Source organism: Coturnix japonica, chromosome 12 (assembly GCF_054131305.1).
Source record: "Coturnix japonica strain WE chromosome 12, WE-NBRP24, whole genome shotgun sequence".
Lineage (NCBI taxonomy): Eukaryota > Metazoa > Chordata > Aves > Galliformes > Phasianidae > Coturnix > Coturnix japonica.
The window spans coordinates 15,868,598-15,884,328 of NC_140674.1; the positions used below are offsets into that span (position 1 = coordinate 15,868,598).

Genomic DNA, 15,731 nt, shown 5'->3' on the forward strand with positions numbered 1-15,731 from the left:
CACTTGAAAGAATTCCTGCAGGAACTTGACTTTGCTGTGATTTTGCTGTTTCTCACAACAATAGCCATCTTAAAATAGCATAACCATACAACATTCATGAGAGAGTTGGGGAAATGGGATCCTGCCTTCCCTGTGGGGATAAGGCTCAGGAGGGGCAGTTTGGGTCTCATGTGTCTTATTTGTGGCTAAAGAAGCTGAGATAGGAGAACTGCGGGAAGCAGATGTGGTGAAGACAGGAGGAGAAAAACCGATCTGCAACTAGCAGCTGATTGAGGAACCTGCTAGAGAAGTACCAGTGAGGGCACCAGAAAGAGAGTAACTTCTTTCAATGATAAGATACCATCTGATGGGTGTCCCAGATTATTATTTTTTCTTGACAAGGGATTATGGTATGTAGAGCAATAATGTGTACAGCCCAGTGATGGCTCTTGACAGACACACTGACAGACACCTCCACCAGGGGCAGATCTGCAATACAAATGAGCTCGCTGCTTCTGTTAGTTTCACCGTTCAAAGCATAAAATCTTCCACTTCTAAATGACAGACTGCAAAATATCTTTAGTTCTACACTGCATTTAATGGCAAAGTACGTGTAATGCTGCCATCTTGTGTTTAAAGACAAAGCAGACACGCTGAACGCTGATAAATAGGATCTGTGGTGTAGGCCCCGCCCTCGTAGGCCGCACCACGCAGCCACCCCCCGCTCGCCAACATGGCGCTGGTGCTGGTGGCCGAGCGGGGCCGGCGCTGCCTGCGGGCGCTGCAGCGTCAGTGAGTGCGGGCCGAGAGGGAACCGGCGATGGCAGCGTCTGCAAAGGGAGGGAGCCGGGGTGGAGAGAGGGCTGTGTGTGGGCAGGGGGCTGCGCTGAGGGGGCGGAGGGCGCTGGGCCGCTGCTCGGGGCGGGCGGAGCGGATCGTGCCCGCTTCTGTGGAGAACCATGAGCCGGAACGACCCTCAGACCCCAACCCGGCAGCTCCTGACGCGGGGTTTGCGGCACGGTTGGCCCTGCAGGCTGGTTTGGTTTGGTGCCCCTCCATAGCACCCCCCTGTACTGTCTTTGTAAGGACAGAGGAATGGGTTTCTGTGGCGGTGTCTGTTTGAGGCTCGGGGTCTCATCTCTGGTCATGCGGTGCCCAGGATTCCCTGCATCTTTGTCTGATGCTGCTCCGGAATCACTGAGCTTTATCCAAGATACAGCGTGTCTGTTAGGGTTACATTAATGCCCCTTCAGGAGTTCGCTTTGTATCTTTTTAGCCACTCAGCCTCCCATAGGCGATTTCCTCAGTGCTTTCTGTCATTCATCAGGTGTAACTTCTCACTTGTGAAGTTATTAATGGCTCGGAGAACTCAAGTGTCATTTTTCTAACTCTCTGCCCTTGGTATAATCACTTTCTCTTGCACTGTCTCGCTGTACAAACAGCTGTCTCCCATTGCTGTTTGAACCTTTGCCTGTCACTTACCCTCTCTGCAGTAAATCCCAGTGTCTGATTTGCCCACCAAAACATGAAGTTGCTTACTTCCACTGTTCCAATCTGCTCAGAAAACAAGAGGGAAATCTGTTCCCGTTGTGTCTAATGGAGAGCCCTTTCAAGGAAACAACAGAGTCTGTACAACCTTGCTGTGCCGTGCTCGGTTATGCTGTGTTTCAGTAGCAATATCAGCAGCCTCAGAGTGGAGCTGGTGCTGGGCTTTCTCTTGAAAATAAGTTTTTTAGCTGCAGCTGCAACTTCGTGTGCTTCTGTAACAGCTGTGTTTGTAATTGCACAGGCCATGGAGTTCCTCACAGCTGTCTGCAAAGTGTGCCTCCACAGCAGGTATGTTGTGCTTCCTTTAGCTGCAAGTCTCAGTTTCTTGTGTTACGTGGATGATCTTACAATGGTTTTAGCTGTATTTTTGGGGTGAGTTTTTTAATGAACATTCTATATTTGTGTAGTGTTGGAACACAGTATGTACCTGACGTGGTGGAAATCACCTCTAATGCGTGATCAACACTCTGAATATTCTTTCTGTCATAGTTGTACTCAGCTCACATGGAAGTTATTTATTTTTGTGATGTTTTCCTGTGAGATCCTTTACGTTACAGAGATTGCAAAGCCAGGTATGGCAGTATTTAAGATACATTAGAAATAAGGTAGTAAAATGTAACAGGGTGATCTGAACTGACCCTCTTGTTGCATTGCCTGAAAGGATACATTATAGAATTCTGAGAAGCATCACCATTTTATTGGTTTATTTTAACTGTGCTGCTTTAAGTACCTAGAGAAATACATAAGCACTGCAAACTGTTTTATTTCTAGTTATGTTTTTAAGGGCTTATTTCATTTGAAAATTGCTTTCTGTGCTTTGTTCCTTTAAACAGGAGGTCACAGCATAGGGAAGATTCTGATTGCAAACCGAGGAGAAATTGCATGCAGAGTGATGCGAACAGCCAGGAAGATGGGTGTGAAGTCTGTGGCAGTTTATAGTGAAGCAGACAGAAATTCCATGCACGTAGCAATGGTGAGGTATATTCGTTATGTTTGTGGTTGGTACTGGAAATGCTGAAGTGTGGGACTAACATTCATTTACGATGGTAGTTGTCATGAGTAAGCTAAAGGTGAAAGATATATGTGCAGTTGATTTTCACCTCTGTAGTTATTCCCAGGTTTCCCTTGAATTGTTGAATGATTTGCTTAATCTCAGGATTAACACCTTACAGGTGTTACAGGAGGTGCAGGAAAGCTTGGTGCCCATTGGGAACTGGAGAATGAACTTTGATTTTGAGAAGAATGGCAGAATTTGTTTCTCCTAGTTGAGCTGCTCTCTGAAGTGAGAGGTTTAATCTGAGCTGTAAGGGATTTTAGCTGTTGCATGCCAGCAGTCTGGTAAACAACAAAATGAGCTCAGGAATCTGAAGCTAATGCTGCTTTTCATTGTCTGTAATAAATAACCGATGCAATATCTATTTTTGCTGTATCAGGCAGACGAAGCATATTGTATTGGTCCAGCACCCTCACAGCAGAGTTATTTGGCTGTTGAGAAAATAATACAGGTGGCCAAGACCTCGGCAGCACAGGTATGTCGGTCACAACTTTAGATCTGTGGATACATGCCCGATGTTTAGTTTTTCATGTTTATACATGATAGTTCCATCTTTTGCTTGCCTGACAATATACTGAAGTTCCAGGGTTTTCTAAGCTAGACTAATCCAACAACAGGCTGGTAACTGTCTTCTGTTTTAGGCTATTCATCCAGGTTATGGTTTCCTCTCAGAAAACACTGAGTTTGCGGAGTTGTGCAAGCAAGAGGGAATCATCTTCATAGGTCCACCTTCATCTGCTATCAGAGATATGGGTATTAAGAGGTACCTGTTTCTAATTTGTTACTTGGTTATGCAATTTATAGTTTGCTAAGGCTAATTTTGTTAATTATTTTACTCCACCGGTTTTAATGTTCTTATTTTTTATTCTATTTTTGAAAGCATGAGCTCAAAGTTCCTGCTGACATAGGATAGTTCAGTCATTAGGATTTTAATAATTAAGTACCTAAACGAATCCCATCTTTTGGGATGGGGACCTTGTGGTGTTATATAGATATAGATTTAGCAGTCAGGTTGGCTCTCTTACATGTTGGTACCATATCATCAGAGGTTCTTGTGGCTGGTGTTAAATGGGGTGGTAGGTTTTATTCATCAGATGACCTTATTCTTAGTTACTTGTGCTGGAAACATTGGTTTGTGAAGTCTAAGTGAGGGATAAGGAAATGAGGTTATTACTACAAATGAAATGGGTAATAATTTCAGAGTGCTAATCCGTTGTCACTTGCTAATGTGAGGGTGAATTACCTCTGTAGTTTGGCATGCTTGGTGGAACTTACTGTTATTCTTGAGTGTTTTGTGCCATCCTGTATGAGTGTGTATGGGTAACTTATACAGGTTTGGAACTTAAAAATGTCATTGTCATTCTAAACATAAAACTGTTCTGTCAAAGCACTTCCAAAGCTATAATGTCTGCTGCTGGCGTTCCTGTTGTTGAAGGTTATCATGGAGAAGATCAGTCAGACCAGCATCTAAAGGAGCATGCCATGAGAATAGGATATCCAGTAATGATTAAAGCTGTTCGTGGTGGTGGAGGAAAGGTAAATAAGCTAATACAGGTCTGTTTATCTCAGTGATGTGATATGCACTGTTATCTTGCATCAGTTTCCAGTGTTTGATTATTATAAAAGAAATGTATGAAAAAAAAACTGGAAGGCTATTTTTGGTTAGAATGTGTTAGCAACAGACTGTTGTATAGGTTTATCTGGTTCAACAGTGCTTTCAGTAGGACTCCATAGGGCTGACTTATTGCATGTTGGTATATGTATTTAGGCATTATTGTGAAGTTACTGTTTAGTCATGAACCTGGATTTTTACTGTATTCTTATCTATTTAGATATGTTTTGTTTTTATTTTTGTGCTTACTTAAGGGCATGAGAATTGCTCATTCAGAAAAGGAGTTTCTGGACCAACTAGAGTCAGCAAGGAGAGAAGCGAAGAAGTCTTTCAATGATGATGCAATGCTGATTGAAAAATTTGTAGATCATCCAAGGTGAGAAAGAGGCCTTAATATGAACAGGGTAGTGTTTGTTTTACTGCTAAATAAACACAGGTGTTTGAATAATAGAAGCTGTAGTGTTTAGTTCCTGGTTTGCCTGGGAGACTGAGTTTATTTTTACTTATTGCAAGCTTTTGACGGAGGTATTTTGGTAATACTGTACTTTAAATCTTTCTTGAAGCATCACTGCAAGGAATGAGTTCATTAGAAAGCAAGCAGTGCCTTGCTAGTGCTGTCCACTGGGCATAGAAGATCTCATTAGATTATTGGGGAGTTTGCCTGGCATTGGAGGACTATCTGGATGGTGACAATTATTTGTTAGTTTTGTACATAGAACAAAGTTCTGCCTCCTAGTAGCTGTCTCTGAAACGCTGTATTGAAGTAAATAAGGTTCTTGAGTCAAGACTGCTGAAGGCAATGGCAGGATTGGTGCTTCAATGTAATGCACTGTGACTTGTGTTATTATGAAACAGGCATGTTGAAGTTCAAGTGTTTGGTGACCAGCATGGCAACGTGGTGTATTTGTTTGAAAGAGATTGCAGCGTGCAAAGAAGACATCAGAAGATCATTGAAGAGGCACCAGGGGTGAGCAGGATGCTCTTACATTTTCCTTTTTTTCCTATCTAATTTTTTAATAAAACATTTTCAGAGTCATTGCTGATCCCATCTGATCTGCCTAATGGGTAGAAATTTACTTCTAATTCTATGTACTTGTTTTAATTATGCTGTAGAAAATGTTCTTACTGAAAAAAAAAGAAAGATGTCATTAGGAAAATGATTTCAAGTGAAATCTAAGGATGATGCTGTGGTTTCTAAATCTTCATTCATAGGAGTTTAACATCACTTGAATTTGTAGTCTTATGTGTTTTATTATTTACAGCCAGGAATTAATCCTGAAGTTCGAAAGAGACTTGGAGAAGCTGCTGTGAAAGCAGCCAAGGCAGTGAATTATGTGGGAGCAGGTGAGTCTAAATAAATCGATTGTCTTAGACATTCTCAGGCTGGACACCTAATGTCTTTTTCTTAAATACTTCAGGAACAGTGGAGTTTATTATGGACTCCCAGCATAATTTTTACTTCATGGAGATGAATACCAGGCTGCAGGTGGAGCACCCTGTTACAGAGATGATCACTGGGACAGACTTGGTGGAATGGCAGCTTAGGGTAAGTAATAATTGATTTTATGTGCACAGCCCCTTTTTGTCTGGTGAGTACATAGAAAGCATCACTTAAATGTACAGATCCCTCAATATGAGAGAGAATCAGCAGCACTGGCTGCCAGTTATCCAATTCAGCATCCGCTGTTAGAGTCATTTTTCTCCCTAATAAAATCTTGTCTTAGCTGGTCAACCTTTAACTTAAATGTTTAATTATGATAAATGATAATGTTTCTGTCATATTTTAGCTGTGTAAGATCAATTTATTGTAATAATTCAAAACCCTGGTGAATCTCAGAAAAAAGGAGTAACTTTAGTTTACTACTTGTAATTTAACACACTTCATTGCTGTTTTTTTAAACACGTTTTCTAGTTGCTTGTGCTTGGAATAGAGATATTTAACCTTTCACACATTAACAGAGTATTGGTCCTGCATTAAAGAAGAAACGCTTTTTCAGGTTGCGGCAGGAGAGAAGATTCCACTAACGCAGGAAGAGATTCTGCTCCGAGGTCATGCATTTGAAGCTAGAATATATGCTGAAGACCCTACCAATAACTTCTTGCCAGGGGCTGGGCCCTTGGTGCACTTATCTACCCCAACACCTGATAGAGACACCCGCATAGAAACTGGAGTCAGACAAGGTACAGCTGACGGCAGCAGTGAAATGAGAAATATTTGATATTCTATTCACTTCTTTATTCATCTCTATTTGAGCCACTGTCTCTTGGACTGTGCCGGTTGTATTGTTACCATAACTTACCAGTCCTGCAGATTGCAACCAAAACAAACTAATTTTTGTAATATTACCTCTATAAAAGCTCTGTGCTGAGAGTTTCCTTGGAACTGAAAAGCCAGATCAGATCGCTAAAGATAAATATTCTCTAAGAGCATACAGAAACATGGCCAGTACTTGTATCTGAGTTCGGTGCTGTGTGTTATGCTTTCAGAAAGTACATGCCTGAGTGTTACAGAACTTCCTTCATATATTTCAGGTGATGAGGTTTCTGTTCATTATGATCCAATGATTGCAAAGTTAGTTGTGTGGGCTGAGGATCGTGAGGCAGCGCTGAGAAAGTTGCGGTACAGCTTGCTTCAGTATAATGTAAGTAAGTGGAACCTGGTGTGGTTTCCATTCTTGAACAAGGCTCATGAACACCTTGAGCTAACAACAAACAGATAAAATCACTTCTCCTTAATATTTCTGGAAAGCTTTCTTTGACTTTGCCATGGACAAAGGTGGTGTTTTGGGAGCAGAGTGCTTTTGAGAAATCTACACTTTTTTTTGGTTCTTTTTTGTGTTTTTTTAAACAGTGATTTCTTGGTTAATAAAACCAGTTGAATTAATTCATTTTATTCATGACCTTTGTGTTTTGTTGGTGCTGTGTAAAGAAAGTTTCAATGCATAAGTTGAGCAGAAAGCTGCGTATTCATTCATAACTTCATTTCACTTTTGCAATATACTGTTTTGTTGTGTGTGGTTTTTTTTGACAGATTGTAGGATTAAGCACTAATATTGATTTCCTACTGAGCCTGTCAGGACACCCACAGTTTGAGGCTGGAAATGTGCACACTGATTTCATTCCTCAATACCATGATGATCTGTTTCCAGCCAGAAAAGCAACCCCACTTGAAGTTGTGTGTCAAGCAGCTCTAGGACTCATTCTGAAAGAGAAAATGGTATCAGATGCTTTTAGAGACCAATCAAGTGGTAAGAATCATTCTTCTTTTGCTTTATTTTACTTGTGACTGGATGAGATGGTGCTGTGAGCACGTGTGATTACTTTGTGGAGCCTCTTTTTTGTCTTATTTAATGCCTGCCCACAATTTAATAGTGGTGTATCCAATCAGTTCTCAAAAACACCAAATAACAGAAAGTTCCTCAAACTTTCCAGGCAATCCTCTACCAAAAGTTCAAACTCTACAGTTAACACTTTCTGCTGAAGTTTAATCCAAGTGTGCTGTGTTGCCATAGAATTCTGATGCTTTCTTGTCCTGTTCAAGGGTTGGTCACAGAGAACAGTCAATATTCTTCCTCTTAGCAAGTGCTGTTGTTGGTGTCTTGTTTTCTGTAGGTTACACAGCCTCAGTTATTCCTTCTTGAAGTTTGAGTTTGGGATTGTCTCCAACCTTTTATGTGCAAAATAAATATGTAAGTTTAATGGTAGTGATACTAGGAGAGTCTTTTTGTGGTTTAAGTTCTAAATATTGTATGCTTTACCTAACTATAATTAAAATAACGTGTCTGTATATTTTGTATTTTAGATAAATTCTCACCATTTGCATCCAGCACTGGTAGAAGAATAAATATATTATATACTAGAAAACTGTCTCTACTGGATGGAGAAAACAGTAAGTGAATAAAAAAGCATGTGTGGAGGGAGAAGAGATAATTGATGGATGAAGTTATTTCAACAAGTACTTGAATATCCAGGTTAAGAAATAGAACTGATACTGCTACTATTTGCTTAGTAATTGAGACTGGGAAGGTAATTTGCAAGGTTGCAGTTTTAAATCCAAGCTCTTAGATCTGGAAGAGACAGAAACTAAATTCAAATGACAGTAGTGGTGTTTGTCATTTAAATGAATAAGGTTGAGATTTTGGACGAGCTTTTGGCTTTTGTTTGACCTCATGTTTGTGTGATGGCATTCAATACTCGTTTCCCAGAAAAAAGAACTGTGCTCTGCCCAGCTAACTTGAAATACAGATTCCCAGAGCATGACTTCAGGTGTTCAGCCTTGAAAAGTAAATTGCCTAAAACTCAGTGTGAAATCTTCAGTGTCTGCTAAGATGATGTAAAACTTGTGGGTTTTTTTGAGGGGTGGGGGTGGGGAAAAGACTTTTTTTAGGTCTCATTTTAAATCAAAACAATAGACTAAATATTGTTTGTTATTATTTTTTGGGTCTTATTAAATCTACTTACACGTCTTCTGTTTTATTGGACAGTTGTGGATGTGGCTGTTACTTACAATCGAGGGGGGTCATACAGCATGCAGGTACAAGTACTTTGTTCAGATATTCCATTAAATGTACAAAGAATGAATTTCTTGTAGGCTTCTATTCATACCAACTTTTAAAGTACTTAGTTCCTACAGAATCAACTCCAGATACATAAACTTGTTTCCTAAGTGGCTGTCTCTAAAGTAGTGAGAAAATGATTGTATTACTGTTCATATATTTACATTATTGGGTAAATCATACCTTTTCTTTATTGTTCTTGTGGATAGGACTATGGAGATAACCCTCATTGCTCAAACAGTTCTCAGAGTATTTTGACTATATTGATTACCTATGTAACGTAAGAGATATTTTAGAATTTAAGCCGACCAATAGAATTAATGTCAGCAAAATCTAAAAAGGGGCTGGAAGGAATGTTGAGTTGTGAATTGCAGCTGGGGAGGATGGAGACTGCTGAGAAGAAAGGAAGAACGGGGATTAAGGTGGAAAGGGAGAGAATCTGAAGTTACAGGTTGGAGAAGCAGAGCTGTGTTGTGCCTTGGGAGCTGATGATGAAGAGGACAGTGCCGTGGGAGTGCTGGAGATTTAATGTGGCATGCTTGTGTTCATATCCTTACCTTCACATTCAGAAGTTGTGGCACAGATCACAGCACTAAGCACAATAGTCTTGATCTTTATTTTTTTTTTTCCTTTTGATCTGCACACCTTTATAATCTTACTGAGTGCTATTGCATGGTTTATGATAAAACTTGTCCTAGCAGGAGTATATCAGTTAATCTGAGCTGTCTGCACGGGGTACTTGTATGCTCTATTAATTGAAAAATACAAGATGTTTATCAGATTTATGAAAATTACTAAAAAAAAAAATAATAATCAGAATTTGTCTATGAGAAATCACGGGTTATGACTGTACACTCCTAATATATATAGTGTGTGTATTATATATACACTATATACCCACTCCTAATATATGTACTCCAGAGTTAATAGTAAGTCCTGCTTTGTTATTGTAGTGCTCCTGAAGGGTTAGGCTTTGTCCTTATAGAAGCGTTTAACTTTCAGATTCAAGACAAAATGTTCCTGGTTTCTGGAGAGATCTTCAGTGAGGGCGATTCAATTTACTTGAGCTCTTCAGTTAATGGAACAGTATGCAAGTCCAAACTGGTCATTTTGGACAACACCATTCACCTCTTCTCTCCGGTAAAGTTCTTTTGGTTATCATCAGTCTGTTTGCACGCTGTCCTGTTTCTTTGTCCCAGTAGTATACAACCTGAAACAGCTGTATTTCCCCTTGCATAAAGCTGGGTCTGTCCTGGCCTGTGTCAGTGCATGTACTAGTGGTATTATTTTATTGTTGTTAACTCTTGCTGTTGGTTTTATTTTCTGTAGGAGGGCAGTGCTCAGATTGGCCTTCCTGTACCCAAATACTTATCTGCAGTGAGTTCAGTGGGGACGCAGGGTGGTGCCGTAGCACCCATGACGGGCACTGTTGAAAAGGTGATTATAATAATATGAGTGGGGTAAATGAATTCTACAGAATCATATCAAAGTTCAGTCTTCCAGACACGGTGTTTGGTTCTGTGCTACCAGGAAAGAATTAAGAAGTTTCATCATAACAGATCTTCAAGATAGTTAATTTTACTAGTTAGAGGAGTGAACCCTGAAAGGACATGAGCTGTTTCAGAGGATGGATTATACTGGCTGTGGGTCTCTCACGTTCTTGAATCCTAGAGTATCCTGAGTTATGAAGGGACCCGCAAGTGTCATAGGGTCTAACTATTGGCTCCACACAGGACTACCTGGACATTAAGCCATATGTCTGTGGGCATTGGCCACTTGCTTCTTGAACCCCACCAGGCTTGGTGCCATGAGCGTTACCTGAAGTTCAAGGAGTGTTCTGACTCAGGGCTGTGAACTGGTGGCTGCCAAAATCTCTCTGGACTTTATTTTTAGAAGAAACCTAGTGGCTTGCTCCAGGAAGAGGTTCTGGACTTTGTGTCTCAAAATAGAAGCTTTTAAAACCCAGATGTGGCAGAATGTATTTTCTCTTCAAGTGTTTCCTCTTTGATACATAAATGGCTTCCTGGCCAACCTGTTGGCAGTTATCAAACCTCTTTATAAAACCTTTGACTACCCCTGAGTATTATATAAGGAACTCAAATACCCAATTTGACAATGATAAAGATACTGTGAGGCTGTTTTATAAATCCACTAAGTGGGTTGTCCTAGCCAAGATCTGACTCATATATTTTAATGGCACAGACATACATGACTTTTTTTTTATTTACATTTGAATTGCAGGTGTTTGTGAAAGCAGGGGATAAAGTTGAGGTTGGCGACCCTCTAATGGTTATGATAGCTATGAAAATGGAGGTGAGTGACTTTACACAAGGTTCTAGTTTGCTGAGAAAATAAAAATAGGGTCCTGCTTGTCTCAGTTTTCATTGTATTAATGACGAGTGGTGCAGATTGTCACTTGCAGATGTCACTATTGCTTTATATGCTGTAAAACAAGCGTTCTGCCTGTTGAGCTTTTAGGGGATTACATTTGTTGTTATTATTAACAAATGCCGATGATGTAATCCCTGGCACTCTGCAGATGTGTTCACATTCATCTGGTTCCCTTGTCAATCCTTCTCTCCCTTGTGATCCTTTCATTTTTCTAGTACAGACCTGTCTAGTAATATTTCTTGCTCTCCATGATTCTAATGCCTTTAGTTACTTTGTGCAGGAATTCAGCTCATGGTGACTGCAAATGTGCCCAGGATTTTGTTGGACAATATTACTTTTATTTACAAAAAAGTTTCACTAACAGCTCACTAAAATTAATTTTAATTGTCCACATGGCCGTTCCATGTTGTCACATTGCTTGGCCATGGCTCAAATTGCTTGAGTTGTGGTTCTTGTAGCCTAAACTGTTCAAGTTTGGGTTTATTTTACACTTTAGTATGTGGCAGCAGAATTAATGTTGTTGACAAAACCCCCTTTTTCCTTACAACGCCTTTTAAAAATTACACTAAAATTAAATGGGTTACAACATCTGTGCACACTAAGAAAATAACCCCATTTACAGTTGAATGCCAAATGTTTGTGTCCCTCCAGCTGATATCTCTGACCAGTAGTTGGGCTGTTCTTTTTGCAGAGTGTAAAATTGCGAAGGCGTTATTTAAACGAATCTTTGCTTAATGTGCTTTTGAATATTAGGTTCATCCTATATAGAAAACTACCAAGAATCAGAGCTTGAAAGGAAAACTAACAAGTAGACCAGTGTGAGGATCAGGGTCAAACACATTGTTTCTTCATTGTCGCTTACAGCTGTGTTCATATTTCACTGTCTATAGTAAATCTGCAGATTCCTCTTAGTGGAACAAATCTGTTATACGATTAATATTGTAGACTAAAGCCGTTTTATTTCTGCCTGCTATCTAATGAAACAGAAAAAAATATTATGAGGCAAAACAGCTTTCAGCTGTTCATACTGCAAAATACATTATTATAGCATTTCTGTCCCTAGTGTACTTATCAAAATAAATGCTGATGAGAAAATAAAGCTTGAAAAAGGGCTAGGGTGACATTTTAAATTAGGGCTTAAGATGAATATAGAAACGTTGAGGAAATAAGTGTGTGACATTCTAGTTGCACGAAAGAGTAGTATTAGTGTTTGCTGGAGAGATGGGGGGAAAAGCAGCCACCCCTTGTGCTGATTCAGTGTTGATCTGTTTCTACACAGCATACCATAAGGGCTCCAAAGGCAGGAGTGATAAAAAAGGTGAATTTTCAAGAAGGTGCTCAGGCCAACAGACATGCTCCGCTAGTGGAATTCGTGGATGAAGTGGCTGAATCAAAGTAAAACTCAAGAAAGGTGCACTTTATTTTTTCTACTTTGCTGATATTCTCTCAGGAGGTTTCTTCACGTTTTTATCAAAGTGTTTCGTAGAACGGATTGTGGAATTGGTTTCCTCTGCACACCCTGCATTGGCTGCCAATTATACTGACTGACTATCACTGTGCTGTAACTGTGTATATAACTTGTGGACTTATGTGGCTGCGGTTCAGTGTCTGTGTTTGCTTGTGGAAAGCCATCAGACTGGGAAAAGACAGGGTTCCCTTAAGGGAAGGAGAGGTGAGTAAGGGCCACATAGAGAGGTTGGGGTCTTCTGCCTCTTGCTTTGCTCAGAGATGCCTTTTTTTCCCCTGGGATGTGACAGCACTGACATGAAGGAAATCTGAACAGTTGTAATAATGTCACGAATTAATTTCTCATGCAGAATTCCTATTTGTGGCCTTATCTTTTTGCCTCAGTAGGGAATTCAGGACTGTCCATAGTCTGGGATCCCTCTGTCTTTTTAGGTGCATCTGTTTTCCTCTTTACCTCAAGAAATAATGGTACCCTGCATTTCAAATATTATTTTAGTATACTTTGAGATATCTGATAAAATGTATTTTAAGAATTCATAGTAGGATTTGCTACACTAATCAAAGTTGGAATGTGACTGCTTTCCAGAAATAGCATTTGATCTTTAAACATGAAGTAGTAGCACTGAGGGGTGATAAGCTTCTTTAATACTTGCTAAGTGTGCCAAAATAAAGTACTGACTTCAAAATCCTCATTGCTTTTCTCATATCGTTTATGTTCCGAAGTGTTGTTTATTAGCTGGAGTAAAGTCTTTGTAACAACATGAAATATGACTAAGAAAAACATTCTCTTTTGCACCTGTCCTGATGTAGAAGGGAAAATTTGTAGGTTTCTTAATGTGTAAAGCAAACATTTCTCAGACAGCATGCAAGTAATTTACCAGATATTTATTTCATCTTGTTTAAAGAAAAGCTCAAAGATATTGGAACAGGGAAAGAAGGATGTGGTTTAATTGTGATACATTTGCAAAATCTTCTTGATTTGGTTACGGTGAAATTGTGCTGGTCGTGTGGACTTTTGATACATTGATTTTGGATGCGCAAAGGAACAAGTGCAAATGCTTTAGTGATCCCAAACCTGTAGTTAGATCTGTGCAAGTGGATCCTTGTGCTGGTTTGAAATCCTATTTCATTGTCAATGTGCAGTGTCTGGGGGGGATTTTCTGCTCAGATCCTGTACCTGGCAGCATTACCTGCAATGCAGGCAAAAACTGTAGAAATGAAATGGGTCCAGGTGGTCTGTATGTTAAAAACATTGAGTGCTGCTTTTCAGTATCGCTGCTAATCCAGTGGAAACCTAACAATAAAACAAAATCCAATGATCATCTTGTAGAGAATTGCCACAGTGATTTTATTTACCACTAAATAAAAATAAAGCTTAACTCGGATTGTTTGTTTCAGTTTTTCCCCATTTTATTCTTCCTTTGATTGTTTATGTAAAAATGTTTATGTATTAAAGGGTTTTAACCAGCTGGGTATGTGTCATCTGATAGCTGAGACGCTGCAGCCCACAGATTACATTTAGGAAGCAGCAATCTGAATGGTCTTAATGGGTTCCATTGCAGTAGAGTGACTTGTTTTTATTTAAAAATTGAACCTACATACAGAAATGGCAACTTAGGCCTGAACAGATGCTACAGATTTGCTTTTTTTTCTTCTTTCCTCTACTTGACATGACTCCACTTCTAGACCTGTTGTACTATGCTGAATCTAGAGCACATCATTAAAACTCACAGCATGAGGTTCTGTGTCCACACAGCCTGTGTTGTTTGCTTTTCCCAGCCAATAGACAGCAGCGTGTTCTTAGGAACCTGGCAAGATGTTATTCCTTGGGAATGGAAGGTGAAGATAATTTATTGTTTTACCTGTTTTAGTTTTCCCTTGCTTCTGAAAACTGGCTATTAAGGAAATCTCTTGCAGAAGTCGCCGTAGGAATCTTCTTGGTTTTATCAAGCATGTAACCTCCTGCTTGGTAATGTGAATGTTAACCATACCAAAGTTACAGCCCTCCTAAGCTGTAATTGGCACCAGTGCGGATCTCTCAGTCAGCTGTGCACTCGTACTCAGCTGCTGTCAACTACTATTGCTCTGATAGCTTAAAGCCAGCGAAGGTCTGGACTGTGGGGCCTCAGCTCGTGCTGAATTAGTGATTAGCAAAGCAGGAGAGCAGGACCGTGCTCCTATTTCAGCCACTGAGTCATAGTGACTGCAGGCAAATCACTCGGTGCACGTTTGCCTTTGTTTCCTCCTATGCAATGAGGGTGACAGTAATTAAAACGCTGTAAAATTTGCGGACACAAAGACTTATAAATAATTTTCCACACTTGTAAAGTTGCAATGTAAGATTTAGACTTCAAGATTATAACCTTGTAAGTAGTAATATATTTTATAGATGAATTATTTTTGCCAGTAAATTTCAAAAATAGTTTCCAGCACGTGCTAACTTCTTTGTTCTATGGTTTTAACTTCTAGTGACCAGGAAACATTAGGTTCTGTTTTCAAGTTGAGTAGAAAATGAATACTCAAGTGTTTGGCAGCACCATAACACTCAGTGAGCAGGTAGGAAGAAAGCTGATCTCAGCAGTGTATTCTTGTATTGAAACAACTTATTCCCCTTTTAAAGCACATATCAACTAATGCTTATCACAGATATATTCACTTCTGTCAGTTATTATTTTGTTCAGTCAAAACAGGAATTATTGACTGTATTCTATCTGTTCTGTTTGTAAAAAGCTCAGCAATATTGAATGTACTGTATTTACTGGAATGGTGGCAATGGAGCAAAGCCTGAACATAGAGCTTCTACACAAGGTATGTTTTCAGTAGTTATAGTCCATATTTTTACACGTGAAGTATTCACAAGTAAATACAACTTAATGTTTTGTGATACCAGGGAGAGCCTCCTGTGTCAGAATTCTGTTTGGAAAGTAGTAGGCACTGAGTGTTGTCCTAGAGAAACTGGAGAAAGTTGAGTTAATCACAGGTGTTTGATGTTAGCTTAAAACCTGTTGATCATACGACGAATCCACTTGAAAGTTAGCACGGATGTTCTGGATGAATACCTCCTATTTTTTATTACAGAAGTAATAAGTAAGTAAAACACGTCTGGTGTCCTACTGAGCTTTAG

The 15,731-nt window shown here is 39.6% G+C and overlaps 1 protein-coding gene across 2 annotated transcripts; it reads left to right on the plus strand.

The window, feature by feature from the left end:
- Positions 1 to 705: 705 nt before the first annotated feature.
- Positions 706 to 13,992, plus strand: MCCC1 (methylcrotonyl-CoA carboxylase subunit 1). Of its 2 annotated transcripts, XM_015871553.2 has the most exons (19): positions 706 to 771; positions 1,769 to 1,815; positions 2,361 to 2,500; positions 2,961 to 3,056; positions 3,223 to 3,344; positions 3,970 to 4,117; positions 4,448 to 4,569; positions 5,049 to 5,160; positions 5,456 to 5,537; positions 5,612 to 5,739; positions 6,191 to 6,374; positions 6,726 to 6,835; positions 7,225 to 7,441; positions 7,996 to 8,082; positions 8,678 to 8,727; positions 9,752 to 9,889; positions 10,079 to 10,186; positions 10,991 to 11,062; positions 12,420 to 13,992. In XM_015871553.2, the coding sequence occupies exons 1-19, from the start codon at positions 713 to 715 to the stop codon at positions 12,537 to 12,539; spliced, it is 2,142 nt and encodes a 713-aa protein (XP_015727039.2). In that variant the 5' UTR covers positions 706 to 712; the 3' UTR covers positions 12,540 to 13,992. The 2 variants fall into 2 exon arrangements, with proteins under 2 accessions (XP_015727039.2, XP_085369346.1); XM_085513220.1 differs by lacking the exon at positions 706 to 771 and having other exon boundaries at positions 4,017 to 4,117.
- The last annotated feature ends 1,739 nt before the right edge of the window (positions 13,993 to 15,731 follow it).